This window comes from Eschrichtius robustus, chromosome X (assembly GCF_028021215.1).
Source record: "Eschrichtius robustus isolate mEscRob2 chromosome X, mEscRob2.pri, whole genome shotgun sequence".
Classification (NCBI taxonomy): Eukaryota; Metazoa; Chordata; class Mammalia; order Artiodactyla; family Eschrichtiidae; genus Eschrichtius; species Eschrichtius robustus.
Window position 1 is genome coordinate 57,699,661 of NC_090845.1, and position 15,463 is coordinate 57,715,123.

Below are 15,463 nucleotides of genomic sequence, written 5' to 3' on the forward strand. Positions count from 1 at the left end.
GTTTCCTTCATTTCTTTATCATTTATTTCTGATCTGATATTTATGATTTCTTTCCTTCTGTTAACATTGGGTTTTTTTTGTTCTTCTTTCTCTAATTGTTTTAGGTGTAAAGTCACCTTGTTTATTTGAGATGTTTCTTGTTTCTTGAGGTAGGTTTTTAATGCTGTAAACTTCCCTCTTAGAACTGCTTTTGGTGCATCCTATAGGTTTTGGGTCTTTGTGTTTTCATTGTTATTTGTTTCTAGTTATTTTTTTGATTTCCTCAGTGATCTCTTGGTTATTAAGTAGTGTATTGTTTAGCCTCCACGTGTTTGTATCTTTTACAGTGTTTTTCCTGTAATTGAAATCTAGTCTCATAACGTTGTGGTCAGAAAAGATACTTGATACGATTTCAATTTTCTTAAATTTACCAAGGTTTGATTTGTGAACCACGATATGATCTATCCTGGAGAATGTTCCATGAGCACTTGAGAAGAAAGTGTAATCTCCTGTTTTTGGATGGAATGTCCTATAATCATCAATTAAGTCCATCTTGTTTAATGTATCATTTAAAGCTTGTGTTTCCCTATTTATTTTCATTTTGGATGATCTGTTTATTGGTGAAAGTGGGGACTTAAAGTCCCCTACTATCATTGTGTTACTTTTGATTACCCTTTTTATGGCTGTTAGCATTTGCCTTATGTATTGAAGTGCTCCTATGTTGGGTGCATAAATGTTTACAATTGTTATATCTTCTTCTTGCATTGATCCCTTGATCATTATGCAGTGTCCTTCTTTGTCTCTTGTAATAGTCTTTATTTTAAAACTATTTCGTCTGATATGAGAATTGTTCTTCCACCTGTCTTTTGATTTCCATTTTCATGGAATATCTTTTTCCGTCCTCTCACTTTCAGTCTGTATGTGTCCCTAGGACAAAAGTGGGTCTCTTGTAGACAGCATACGTACAGGTCTTGTTTTTGTATCCATTCAGCCAGTCTAGGTCTTTTGGTTGGAGCATTTAATCCATTTACATTTAAGGTAAGTATCTATATATGTTCTTATTACCATTTTCTTTTTTTTTAACATCTTTATTGAAGTATAATTGCTTTACAATGGTGTGTTAATTTCTGCTTTATAACAAAGTGAATCTTTTGGTTGGAGCATTTAATCCATTTACATTTGGTCTTTTGGTTGGAGCATTTAATCCATTTACATTTAAGGTCTTTTGGTTGGAGCATTTAATCCATTTACATTTAAGGTAAGTATCTATATATGTTCTTATTACCATTTTCTTTTTTTTTAACATCTTTATTGAAGTATAATTGCTTTACAATGGTGTGTTAATTTCTGCTTTATAACAAAGTGAATCATACATACATATACATATACATATGCTATTACCATTTTCTTAATTGTTTTAGGTTTGTTATTGTAAGTCTTTTCCTTGTCTTGTGTTTCCTGTCTAGAGAAGTTTCTTTAGCATTTGATGTAAGGCTGGTTTGGTGATGATGTATTCTCTTAGCTTTGGCTTGTCTGTAAAGCTTTTAATTTCTCCATCGAATCTGAGTGAGATCCTTGCTGGTTAGCGTAATCTTGGTTGTAGGCATTTCCCTTTCATCACTTTAAATATGTCCTGCCACTCCCTTCTGGCTTGCAGAATTTCTGGTGAAAGATCAGCTGTTAACCTTATGGGGATTCCCTTGTATGTTAATTGTTGCTTTTTCCTTGCTGCTTTAAATATTTTTCCTTTATATTTAATTTTTGATAGTTTGATTAATATATGTCTTGGCGTGTTTCTCCTTGGATTTATCCTGTATGGGACTCTCTGCACTTCCTGGACTTGACTATTTCCTTTCCCATATTAGGGAAGGTTTCAACTATAATCTCTTCAAATATTTTCTCAGTCCCGTTTTTTTCCTCTTTTTCTTCTGGGACCCCTATAATTCAAATTTTTGCATGTTTAATGTTGTCCCAGATGCCTCTGAGACTTTCCTCAATTATTTTCATTCTTTTTCCTTTATTCTGCCCTGCAGTAGTTATTTCCACTATTTTATCTTCCAGATCACTTATCTGTTCTTCTGCCTCATTTATTCTTCTATTGATTCCTTCTGGAGAATTTTAAATTTCATTTATTGTGTTATTCTTTATTGTTTGTTTGCTCTTTAGTTCTTCTAGGTCCTTGTTAAATGTTTCTTGTATTTTCTCCATTCTATTTCCAAGATTTTGGATCATCTTTACTATCATTACTCTGAATTCTGTTTCAGGTAGCCTGCTTATTTCCTATTCATTTGTTTGTTCTGGTGGGTTTTTACCTTGCTCCTTCATCTGCTGCATATTTATCTTCTCCTTTTATTTAACTTACTGTGTTTGGGGTCTCCTTTTCGCAGGCTGCGTGTTCGTAGTTCCTGTTGGTCTTGGTGTCTGTCCCCAGTGGCTAATTTTGGTTCAGTGTGTTGTGTAGCCTTTCTGGTGGAGGGGACTGGTGCCTGTGTTCTGGTGGATGAGGCTGGATCTTGTCTTTCTGGTGGGCATGACCACGTCTGGTGGTGTGTTTTGGGGTGTCTGTGCACTGTGATTTTAGGCATCCTCTCTGCTATTGGGTGGTGTTGTGTTCTTGTCTTGCTAGTTGTTTGGCATAGGGTGTCCATCACTGTAGTTTGCTTGTCATCGACTGGAGCTGGATTTTAGCGTTGAGATGGAGGTCTCTGGGAAAGCTTTCGCCATTTGATATTACATGGGGCCAAGAGGTTGCTGGTGGACCAGCATCCTGAACTCAGCTCTCCAACCTCTGAAGCTCAGCCCTGACACCCAGTTGGACCACCAAGACCCTGTCAGCCACACGGCTCAGAAGAAAACGGAGAAGAAAAAAGAAAGAAGGAAAGAAAGAAAAGAAAAGAAACAAAATTATTAAAATTAAAATATTATTAAAAGCAAAAAATAAAAAAAAAACTAATTAAAAAAAAAGAACCAGAGCAACCAAACCAAAAAAGAAATCCACCAGTGATAACAAGCACTAAAGACTCTATGAAAAAAAAAAAACCAAACAAAAAAAAGGAAAGAGAGAACCCTAGGAGAAGTGGCAAAAGTAAAGCTGTACAGACAAAATCATACAAAGAAGCATGCATATACACACTCACCAAAAGAGAAAAGGAAAAAATATATATATATATAAAGATAGAGAGCAAAGAAATCAATAAACAAATCTACAAGTAATAATAATCTCTAAGTATTAAACTAAGATAAACATAAAACCAGAAACAAATTAGATGCAGAATGCAAACCCCCAGTCTACATTTGCCCCCAAAGTCCACCCCCTGAATTTTGGGATGCTTCATTGTCTATTCAGGTATTCCAGAGATACAGGGTACATGAAGTTGATTGTGGAGATTTATTCTGGTGTTCCTGAGGCTGCTGGGAGTAATTTCCCTTTCTCATCTTTGTTTGCACATATCCTGGGTTTCAGCTTTGGATTTCGCCCCACCTCTGTGTGAAGGTCACCTGAGGGTGTTTATTTTCCGCCCAGACAGGACGGGGTTAAAGTAGCAGCTGATTAGGTGGCTCTGGCTCACTTGGGCAGGGTGGAGGGAGGGGTATGGAATGCGGGGCGAGCCTGGGGCAGCAGAGGCCAGTATGATGTTGCAACAGCCTGAGGCACGCCATGTGTTCTCCCAGGGAAGTTGTCCCTGGATCACGGGACCCTGGCATGTAGGGCTGCACAGGCTCCCGAGAATGGAGGTGTGGCTAGTGACCTGTGCTTGCATACAGGCTACTTGGTGGCTCCAACAGCAGCCTTAGCATTTCATGCCCTTCTTTGGTGTTTGTGCTGATAGCCACGACTTACGCCTGTCTCTGGAGCTCTTTTAGGATGTGCTCTGAATCCCCTCTCCTTGCACACCCCAAAACAATGGTCTCTTGCCTCTTAGGCAGGTCCAGACTTTTTCCTGGACTCCCTCCCAGCTAGCTGTGGTGCACTAGCCCCCTTCAGGCTGTGTTCATGCAGCCAACCCCAGTCCGCTCCCTGGGGTCTGAACTCCGAACCCTGTGCCTCAGCTCCCAGCCCCCACCAGCCCCACTGGGTGAGCAGACAAGCCTTTCAGGCTGGTGAGTGCTGGTCAGTTCCAATCCTCTGTGTGGGAATCTCTCCGCTTTGCCCTCTGCACCCCTGTTGCTGTGCTCTCCTCCATGCCTCGATGCTCATCCCCCCTCCACCCCTCGTCTCCACCAGTGAAGGGGCTTCCTTGTGTGTGGAAACTTTTCCTCCTTCACAACTCCCTCCCAGAAGTGCAGGTCCCGTCCCTATTCTTTTGTCTCTGTTTTTCCTTTTTTCTTTGGCCCTACCCAGGTACGTGGGGAGTTTCTTGCCTTTTGGGAAGTCTGAGGACTTCTGCCAGTGTCCAGTAGGTGTTCTGTAGGAGTTTTTCCACATGTAGATGTATTTTTGATGTATTTCTTGGGAGGAAGGTGATCTCCACTTCTTACTCCTCTGCCATCTTGAAGGTCCCCCTCAACACCCATTTATATAAAAACTCCCCAGAAAGTTGGCAAAGAGGGAACCTAATTCAACATAATAAAGGCTATATACAAAAAACCCACAGCAAACATCATTTTCAGTGGTGAAAAACTGTAACATTTCCTCCAGGATCAGGAACAAGACAGGGATGTCCTCTTATGCCACTATTATTCAACATAGTTTGGGAAGTCCTAACCACGGCAATCAGAGAAGAAAGAAGTAAAAGGAATCCAAATTGGAAAAGAAGAATTAAAACTGTCCCTGTTTGCTGATGACATGATACTATGCATTGAAACTCATAAATATGCTACAGGAAAACTACTAGAGCTCATCACTGAATTTGGTAAAGTTGCAGGATACAAAATTAATACACAGAAATCTCTTGCTTTCCTATACACTAACAATAAAAATCAGCAAGAGGAATTAAGGAACAATCTCATTTACCGTCACAGCGAAGATAATAAAATAACTAGGAATAAACATACCTAAGGAGGCAAAAGACCTGTACTCAGAAATCTATAAGATACTGATGAAAGTAATCCAAGACAACACAAACAGATGGAGAGATATACCACGTTCCTGGATTGGAAGAATCAATACTGTGAAAATAACTATACTACACAAAGCAATCTACACATTCAGCACAATTCCTATCAAATAACCAATGGCATTTTTTACTGAATTAGCTCAAAAATTTTACAATTTGTATGGAAACACAAAAGACCCTGAAGAGCCAAATCAATCCTGAGAAGGAAAAATGAAGTTGGAGGAAACAGGTTCCCTGACTTCAGACTATGCTATAAAGCTATGGTCATCAAGACAGTATGGTTCTGGCACAAAAACAAAACTATAGATGAGTGGAGCAGGATAGACAGCCCAGAGTTAAACCCACGCACCTACGGTCACCTAATAGATGACAAAGCAGCAAGAATATACAATGGAGAGAAAAGAGTCTCTTCAAAGAGTGGTGCTGAGAAAACTGAATAGCTACATGTAAAAGAATAAAATTAGAACACTCCCTAACACCATACACAAAAATAAACTCAAAATGGATTAAAGACCTGAATGTAAGGCCACACCCTGTAAAACTCTTAGAGGAAAACATAGGCAGAACACTGCTTGTTGTAAATCACAGCAAGATCTTTTTTGACCTATCACGTAGAGTAATGATAATAAGAAGAAAAACAAATGGGACCTAGTTAAACTTAAAAGTTTTTGCAATGCAAAGGTATCCATAAACAAAATGAAAAGACAACCCTCAGAATGGGACAAAATATATTGGGTTGGCCAAAATGTCAGTTCGGGGATTTCCATAAGATGGTACAGAAAAACACGAATGAACTTTTTTGTCAACCAAATATTTGCAAATGAAAGAATTGACAGTGGATTAATTGCCAAAGTATACAAACAGGTCATGCAGCTCAATATCATAAAAACAAAGAACCCAATCCAAAAATGGGCAGAATGCCTAAAATTACATTTTTCCCAAGGAGACATACAGATGGCCAACAAACACAGGAGAAGCTGCTCAACATCACTAATTATTAGATAAATGTGAATCAAAACTACAATGAAGTATCACCTCACACCGGTCAGAATGTAGATCATCAGAAAATCTATAAACAGTAAATGCTGAAGAGGATGTAAAAAAAGGGGACACTCCTACACTGTTGGTAGGAATATAAATTGGTACAGTCACTATGGAGAACAGTATGGAGGTTCATTAAAAACTAAAAATAGAACTACCATACAACCCAGCAATCCCACTGCTGGGCATATACCCTGAGAAAGCCATAATTCAAAAAGAGTCATGTACCACAATGTTCACTGCAGCACTATTTACAATAGCCAGGACATGGAAGCAACCTAAACATCCATCAACAGAGGAATGGATAAAGAAGATGTGGCACATATATACAATGGGATATTACTCAGCCATAAAAAGGAATGAAATTGGGTCATTTGTAGAGACGTGGATGCATCTAAAGACTGTCATACAGAGTGAAATAAGTCAGAAAGAGAAAAACAAATATCGTATATTAAAGCATATATGTGGAACCTAGAAAATGGTACAGATGAACCGGCTTGCAGAGCAGAAATTGAGACATAGAAGTAGAGAACAAACGTATGGACACCAAGGGGGGAAAGTGGCGGGGGCTGGGGGTTGTGGTGTGATGAATTGGGAGATTGGGATTGACATGTATGCACTGATGTGTATAAAATGGATGACTAATAAGAAATAAATAAATAAACATTTAAAAAAAGAAAAGAAAAAAAAAAAGAAGGAAGTGTAACAATATAGTCCCTGACACATAGTAGGGCCTCAAATAGTAATAATAATTATTTATATTGTAATTCTTTCATATGTCTACTTACTAGTAATAATTACAGCAAATCCTCACACAGCACTTTAGTGAGGTAGTGCTACGGGTTAAATTGTGTCCCTCCCAAAATTCAAAAGTTAAAATTCTAAACCCCAGTAACTAAGAATGTGACTTTATTTGGAAATAGGTCACTGCAGATGTATTAGTTAAGATGAGGTTATATTGGAGTAGGATGGGCCCCTACTCCAATCATAAAAAAAGAAAAAGAGCATTGGAGTAAAAAGACATGAGCCTCACTCCTCCCTTGTTCACTTGCTAGAGAAGAGAATGATGAGAGCTAGCTAACTAGCATTTATTGAGAATAACCATGTGTTAGCCATGCCTCTTTATTTTATTCATCAATTCATTAATTTGGAAAATACTTAATGAGCAACTACTATGTGTCAGGATGCTATTCTGGATGTTGTGACTAAATTGAATCAACCAGACAAATTCCTGCTCTCATGGTCTTATATTCTTGTTTATTCTCCACAAAACTCTGTAAGTTGTGCATTATCATCTATGTTTCACAAATAAGCAGGCTTGAGGCATAATGATGTATCACAACAAGTGACCCATCCTGGGAAACTTCTTCCATAACAGAGACACCAGGCTGCAGTGGGTGCAAGGGGGATTTCAAAACAACACATAACCAGTCCAAGAGACCTCTTTGTCCTGTCGTCTGAGACTTCTCCCTCACCTAGAGATGTGTGGCCATGGTGCATTTCAGTGGTATCCTATCACAGGAAGTGGTCTGGCCTGAGAAATATCCTTTCTCCCACAACTCAGAGACTTCCTTCCCCTAATCTAGATGCACCAGTGACCTGGCCCAATTCCTTACACCCCTTAGGCAGCACCAGCAGAGAGTAGTGAGAGCCGTAGCAGCACCAGATAAACCACACAGACCAAAATCACAACCACAAAGACCCTGAAAATTAAATTGTTGTTAGAACCAGACTCACAAAAGTAGGCTAGGACCTGTGTGATAAACCTAAACAGGTAACTGCCTGCTAAAATAAAAGATTTAACTGGAACCCTGAGTCTCCTAATATAATTGACAAAAATGTCCAAAATATGAAAGAAAAATCTCCTGTCATAACAAGAATCAGGGAACTACAACATGAATAAGAAGAAGCAATCAACTGACACCAACACTTAGATGAAACAGATGTTGGAATGATCTGACAAGGATTTTAAGGCAGGCATCATAAAATGTTTCAACAAGCAATCACAAATTATCTTGAAACAAAAGGAGAAATTAAAAATCTCGAAAAATAAATAGGAATTATAAAAATATGTAATTTTAGATAGAAATTATAAAAATAAAAAATAAATCTCACTGTATGAACTCAATAGTAGGGAGGAGATGACAGATAATAGAATCACTGAACTTGAGGACACAAAAATAGAATGTATGCTATCATGGACCTGTGGGACAACAATGAAAGATCAAACAATTATATTATCAGAGTCTCATGAAAAGAGAAGGAAAATATGTGTCTGAAAATATTTTCAAGGAAATAAAAGTTGAATACTTCACAAATTTGGCAAAAGATCTACAGATTCAAGAAGATGAGAAATTCCCAAATAGAAGAAATTCAAAGAAATGAACACCAATACACATTGTAATGAAAGTTCTAAAAACTAAAGACAAAGAAAAAATCTTGGAAGTAGCTGCAAAATAAATGACATTAACTAAAGACCATACCAATAGGAATGACAGCAGGTTTCTATCTGAAGCCATGGAGGCCAGAATGAAGTGGTCAATGTTTTTCAAGTGCTGAAAGAAAAGAACTGTCACAAGTTCAAATTCTATATCCATTGAAACCATCCTTCAGGAATTAACATGAAATAAAGACATTCTAAGGCAAAGGAAAACTAAAAGAATTTGTTGCTAGTAGATGTACCCTTAAAGAATGGCTAAAAGGAGTTCTTCAAACAGAAAGAAAATTTCAAACAGAAAGGAAATGATAAAATGACAGAAGAAGGAATTTTGGAGCATCAGGAAGGAAAAAAAGAACATTGGAAGAACAAAAATATGGCTATATACAATAAACTGTACTTCTCATGAGTTTTATATATTGTTTAATGATTAAAAGAAAAAACATAAAATTATCTGATACTCAAAACAATGATATTTGAAAGTAAGGAAAGTAAAGGAACCTAAGTAGAAGTAATGTTTCCATACAGTACTAAAAATGGTAAAATGTTGATAACAGTGGAGAGTGTTAAGTCACATGTGTATATTGTAATACAGTAAGTCCCCTACATACGAACGAGTTCCATTCCAAGACCATGTTCATTAAGTCCAATTTGTTCGTAAGTCCAACAAAGTTAGCCTAGGTACCCAACTAATACAATCGACTATATAGTACTGTGTGTAATAGGTTTATAATACTTTTCACACAAATAATACATAACAAACAAAACAAACACAAAAATAAAGAAAACATTTGAATCTTACAGTATAGTACCTTGAAAAGTATAGTAGTACAGTACAACAGCTGGCACACAGGGGCTGGCATTGAGTGAACAGGCAAGAAGAATTACTGACTGGAGGAGGGAGAGGAGGTGGGAGATGGTAGAGCTGAAGGATCGTCAGCAATAGGAGACGGAAAGCAAGCTTCAATTTCACTCACGCCTGATGTTGATGGAATGTATTTTCACATCTTTGAAAATTCGCAACTTGGACTTTGTAGGTGACTTACTGTACCCAGAATGATTTCAAGGAAACTGTACAAAAACACTACAAATAAATCAAGATGGAATCCTAAAAAAAAAAGTTCAAGTAACCCACAGGGGGGCAAGAAAAGACAAACGGAAGAACAAGAAACAGAAAAAAATAAAATGATCAAATGGTCTAACATATCAACAATTACCTTAAATATAAATGGTTTAAGTACACCAATTAAGAGCAGAGATTGGCATAGTGGATAAACACTATCAAATTGTCCTCAACAAGAATTCCTTGAATAAACAGATGTTTCATTCTTAAGAAATTAAAAAGGAAGAAATCATCATGAAAAATTTATATTGAAAATTTTCTTTCCTAATGAGGAAGCAAAGAAAATTTGTTCAAATGATCAAGTCCCACAAAACTCTTTTGCTACTAACCAGTTTTATAACCAGAGAAACATTGATTTTCTTAACTAATTTTACCAAGCTAGCACAGTTCTTATATAAGTTTTGAATCTGATAGCACTGAGTACTTATTTATTATAAATAAAATATTAACTTATAAAACATAAGAGGGCATTTAATCCAAAATCACAATAAAATTATCCTCGGGATGCAAGATACTTTAATTTTGGAATTTATTAATATATGTCATCAAATTAATATATCAAAGGGACATACATGAAATAGTCAAGAGATAATGAATGATAAAATGAAATAAAATTCAAAACCATTTCTGATTTTTAAAAGTATTACACATTATATAAATGATTTTTAAAATACCCCATATTCTGCTATCTGTTTTTCTACTCAGGTGCCTTACCTGAGTGAAGAATGAACAATAAACAATGAATAGAACAGAAAAAACAAGCAAACAGAAACGGTTCACAAAACTGCAAATAAACAAACACCAAAAGGTGATATTTTCCCCTATCAAATAGAAAACAGTAAAAAAAAAAATTAACATAAAGTCCTCATATGTTAGTAATTTAATGTTACAAAGGAAGACATAAAATTAATAGATGATAGAAACACACATTATTTATGTGTGGTTAGGCTTCTAGGATATAAGAATTCCATGAACTGTTGAAAATAAATGTAATTATAGTGGAAATTAGTAAAAAAAAATCACAAGTGTTATCTGCTAATATATTACAGGAATCTTAAAACTGTATGCATTATTTAGCTTGAAAATTATACTTCTAAAAATGTGTCCTGAGGAAAGAGTGTTGATTTTCTCTAAAGATTTACTTACAGTGATGTTTATGGTTCATATGAGTGAACTTTGAAACTAAATAAAAGAAATTATAAAAACAAGACTGTGTCAGATGCTGTTAGCTCCTTATCCAAAAGTCATTGCCCATTTTCTTCCTTACTAACAGAACACTGATTTCATTCTGGGTGGCAAAGTGACCAGCCTCAAGAACTGACTCTCCCTTCCTTCCTTCCTTCCTCCCTCCCTCCTTCCCTCCCTTCCTTCCTTTCTGGCTGCATTGGGTTTTTGTTGCTTCGCGAGGGCTTTCTCTAGTTGCCTCGAGGCGGGGCTCCTCTTCATTGTGGTGTGTGGGCTTCTCATTGCGGTGGCTTCTGTTGTTGCAGAGCATGAGCTCTAGGCACACGGGCTTCAGTAGTTGTGGCACACGGGCTCAGTAGTTGTGGCTTGTGGGCTCTAGAGCTCAGGCTCAGTAGTTGTGGCACACGGGCTTGGTTGCTCTGTGACATGTGGGATCTTCCCGGAACAGGGCTCGAACCTCTGTCCTCTGCATTGGCAGGTGGATTCGTAACCACTGCGCCACCAGGGAAGTCCAAGAAGTGATTCTTGATTGGTCTTAGTCCATTATGGAAATCCCATTTTTGTTTGCCAGGCATTCATGTCCTAGCACTCCCAGCAGTTTTGAGATACTTATAATGCCCAACTCTGGCCCATAACATACAAAGGGAAATCTGTTGGGGAGCTTCTAGGAAAATACTTCTTCACTAACAACGTCATGCTACTTTGTCTCTGCTCCTTCTTCCTGAATTTGACTCTGATGTGAAGATGTAATGTTTTGAGTTATGGTAACCAAGAGGCCACAAGCATGAGGAAAAAATAACAAGGTGCCCATGATGTAGGATAAAAAGAGCCTGGGTCCTTGACAATATTGTTGATCTGCCCACCCAACCACAAGGATCCCTGCTTCCAAATTTCATTACATAAATAAATGTGTTTATGGTTCAAGTCACTGGTAAGTTTTATGTTACTTTTAACTTAGTACATCCTAATTTAATCAAAGATTAACTAATTTGCCCACAGCAAACCTGGGACTCAAACCCATGTGTATCCAATTTTTACTGAACCACTGTGACTTTGACCAAGTCACATATGCTCTCTGAGTCTCAGTTTCAACATCTAAAATGGGGCTAATAATACCTTTTTGGTGAGACTCGAGAGCCAAATGAGATAATGCACATGAAAGCTCTTTACAAAATACAGACTGCTATACAAGTACAAGCTGTTTTTACATAAAGCAGTTGCAGGAACACAATACTGCAGTTCGTTCATTTTTTCTGAGCTTTCTAGTGGTGCTGAAATAAATGACAACCAAAGAGGTGCTTAGACAAGTGCACATTTCATCATGGGCCACTTTTTGAGAATTCGGTAACAGCAGTTTAACAGAAAGACCTATTTTTCTCCCTTGGAGAAGTTCAGGTTTGTAAATATGGATGGTTTTAAAGGTAATGACCATGTACATGACAGGAACACTTCTCAGAGCTTGTTTTTATAGGAGTGCCAAGACTTTTGATCATGAAGATGAATGTGATATTTAAAATTGTCAAGCTAAGTAGCTTATTCCATTGGGTCCATCCTAATGTCTAGCATGACCTAACTTCTGAAGACTTTTCCTTGGTCTCGGGATCCCTTGTTAACCATGTGGGCACCCCACTGTGGTATAGAATGCTATGTGTAAGGAGTTAAAATTAGAGTTAGTGCTTGTCTGTTAATATCCCTGGACCTTAGTCTCTTCATTTGTGAAATAGGGAGGTAGGAAGGAGGCGGGCTAAATAATTGATACATTTTGTTTCAGTCAGAGTATCATGTCACTCTCCTACCTAAAACCATCCAAAGGGTTCCTGGTGTGCTTTTTAAAAAATTAAAATTTCTCATCATAAACTTAAAGATTCCCATGGTTTGGCCGATACCTCCCTCTGTGACCTCATTATGTACTACTCTACCTCTCACTCACCAATCATCAGCTGCACTTACCTTCTTCCTCTTTCTTGAACATGCCTAGCTCATTCTCACCTTGGAACTCTGCACTAGCTGTATCCTCTCCCCAGAAGGCACCTCCTTAGAGAGGCCTTCCCTTGCTACCTGATCTAAGCAGCCACCCAGTCACTCTGTATCAGGTCACTGTAAATAATTCTTGTCATACTTCCATATCTATGTATGTATCTTGTTCATTGTTTGCTCCACTAATTAAAAGGTAAGGTTCATGAAGGCAAATAAGTTTGTCTGTTTTACCATACCCACAGTGGCTACAACCATGCCTGCCACTTTGTAGGTGTTCAATAAGTAATTGCTGAATTAATGAACGACTGCATAAAATATATGAGTGTGAAAAAAAAAATCTGCTGGCTGTCTGTTCCCAGGCTTTGTGCTCCCAGCTGCAGCCTAAATTTAATACCATCCCCAGGTTCTGGGACCAACAGGGACCTGAAGCAGGAACAATTAAGCAGCTCCAGCTCTGCAAGCCAGGGCTGTGTATAAAATCCCTGCTTTGTGGGTGGTTTTGTTCTGACCCTTACCACTAATTGGGATTCTAGACCCTCACTAGTTCCCCATCAACGAAGCCTCTCTTGCAGTTTCCTCAGTGGCCCAGTCCCTCTAGACAGAGACCACATTTCAGGCTACTCAGTTCTTCTCTCTTTCCCATTCCCAAGACCTGATATCTGGCTCCTGAGCCCCAAACAAGTGGGCCCTGCTTTAGTTGACATATGTTCCTAATACCAAACAGCCTTCCTAGGCCTTTGCATTACACATTTACTCTTGAAATACCCCACTATCTCATGGAATCCTCCCCTGCCCCTGATGCTGCCAGGTTGACTTCTTAATGGAGCTGTGACTGCTATTGTTATAATTTTTGTTTTCTGTTTTTTTTTTTTTTGATGTGGACCATTTTTTTTTAAAGTCTACTGAATTTGTTACAATATTGCTTCTGATTTATGTTTTGGTTTTTTTGGCCCTGAGGCATGTGGGATCTTAGCTCCCCGACCAGGGGTCGAACCCGCACCCCCTGCATTGGAAGGTGAAGTCTTAACCACTGGACCACAAGAGAAGTCCCCTGTCATAATCTTTGGTTTGTTTTATCTACTAAACTGATTAGACACAGATGGGGCTGACTCTCCTAATCTTGGACTCTCTTGGTTGCCAGTCTGGTTCCTAAGATGTGACAGAAATAAGTATCCTGACCAGGGGGACTTACCTTGGAGAGCTCTTGTCCAGGCCCACAGAGTTGGCAAGTGACACACCGTCCCCATTGGTCCCAGTACTCATTTTCTTGGCAATCCATGGTGGGAATGCTATGGGTACAGAACATAACAATTAGGGAACTAGTGGAAAGGGATTTCAAAGTAAGTAGTGGCTTCCATGTCAATTGGTTTATGGGCCTCTTAATCTAGTCTCTGATCCTGGGTTATAAGGGTTGAGAAAGCCAACCCAAAACAGCTAATGCATATATAGCACTGACCATGTGCCAAGAACTCTTAAATGGTTTACAAGTAATAATTCAACCTTTAAAACAACCATATTAAGAATTATTATCAGCCTAATTTTGCATATGAGGAAAATGAAGCACAGAGACCAAGGGATTCACCAAAGTTCACACAGTTAGTGGTTATAACACTTGCTGAACTGGAAAGAGAATAAGACAAGGAGCTGGTTTCTGCCTAGGGAGTAGAGAATAACCACAATCTCTCACATGTTTCCAGCTATTAACAGTTTAGAAAGCACTTTAATACCCATTATATTTGATCCATACAACATCCATGTGAGGTAAGAAATATAGAGATTATCATCCTTCTTTTGTGGATGAGAAAGCTGAAACATGGTTCCCTTTTGCCAAAACTGTCTTTAACTTTGAGGAGAACTAGCTGTCATTGCTTCTGTCCTTGGCTGGGTAGGAGGGGAGAATGACCCAGCATGAAGAAATGTGCTGGTACACTATGGTGTACAGAAAAGGAAACACTAGTCAGATAACAGTTCTCATAATACAAATGGCATAGGGCAGTGGCACTAGCATTGGTCAGAGTGTTGGGAGATATGGGTTCTATCCTGGATATAGGGTAACCAATCATCCAGGTTCGCTTAGGACTAAGAAGCTTCCTCAGGACATGGGACTTTCAGTGTTAAAACTGGGACAGTCTCAGGTAAATTGGGATGGTTGGTCAACTTACTTGGCTCTTCTTTCAACCTATGATCCTGTATGATTCACTTTATTTTTTCTGGCCTTAGTTACTTAATTTGAAGAAAGGGGGAAATATATTCCTCACCTACCTTATATAGCTCTTGGGATGATTAAAGGAGCTAAGGTCCATCAAAGCATTCTGAAGGATTTGAAAAGTTATACAAAATAAGACAGAGTTAAGTATGTAGAGAGTGAGTTTTCTACAAAGATGAATTTTAATGTAAGTGACTGATACATGGGGCTTGCACTGCTCAAAGAGAAAGGTGGGGTGAGATTCTTTTGTTCACTCCTTAACCTCATGCCAAGGTGAACTTCAGGTGGCTTCTCAAAGTACTGAGAGTCCTAAGTATGTACTTCCAGTCAGAAGAGAGGAGAGTGTGAATGTGCACCTTGAGGGACCATCACTCCTTCCTTCAAAAGTCCCCAATAGCGATGGGGTAAGTCATCCTGTCTGGCATTTTTGCTTGAATGCACCTTTTCCCACCATCAAC

At 38.3% G+C, this 15,463-nt stretch overlaps 1 protein-coding gene across 1 annotated transcript in view; it reads right to left on the reverse strand.

Moving 5' to 3' along the window:
* The window catches only part of EDA2R (ectodysplasin A2 receptor), a 65,344-nt gene that overhangs the window by 37,694 nt on the left and 12,187 nt on the right, over window positions 1-15,463 (reverse strand). Inside the window, exon 2 of the mRNA XM_068533557.1 lies at window positions 13,992-14,088. Coding sequence (XP_068389658.1) covers window positions 13,992-14,078 — 87 coding nt within the window. The 5' untranslated portion in view covers window positions 14,079-14,088. The remainder of the gene's footprint in view (window positions 1-13,991; window positions 14,089-15,463) is intronic.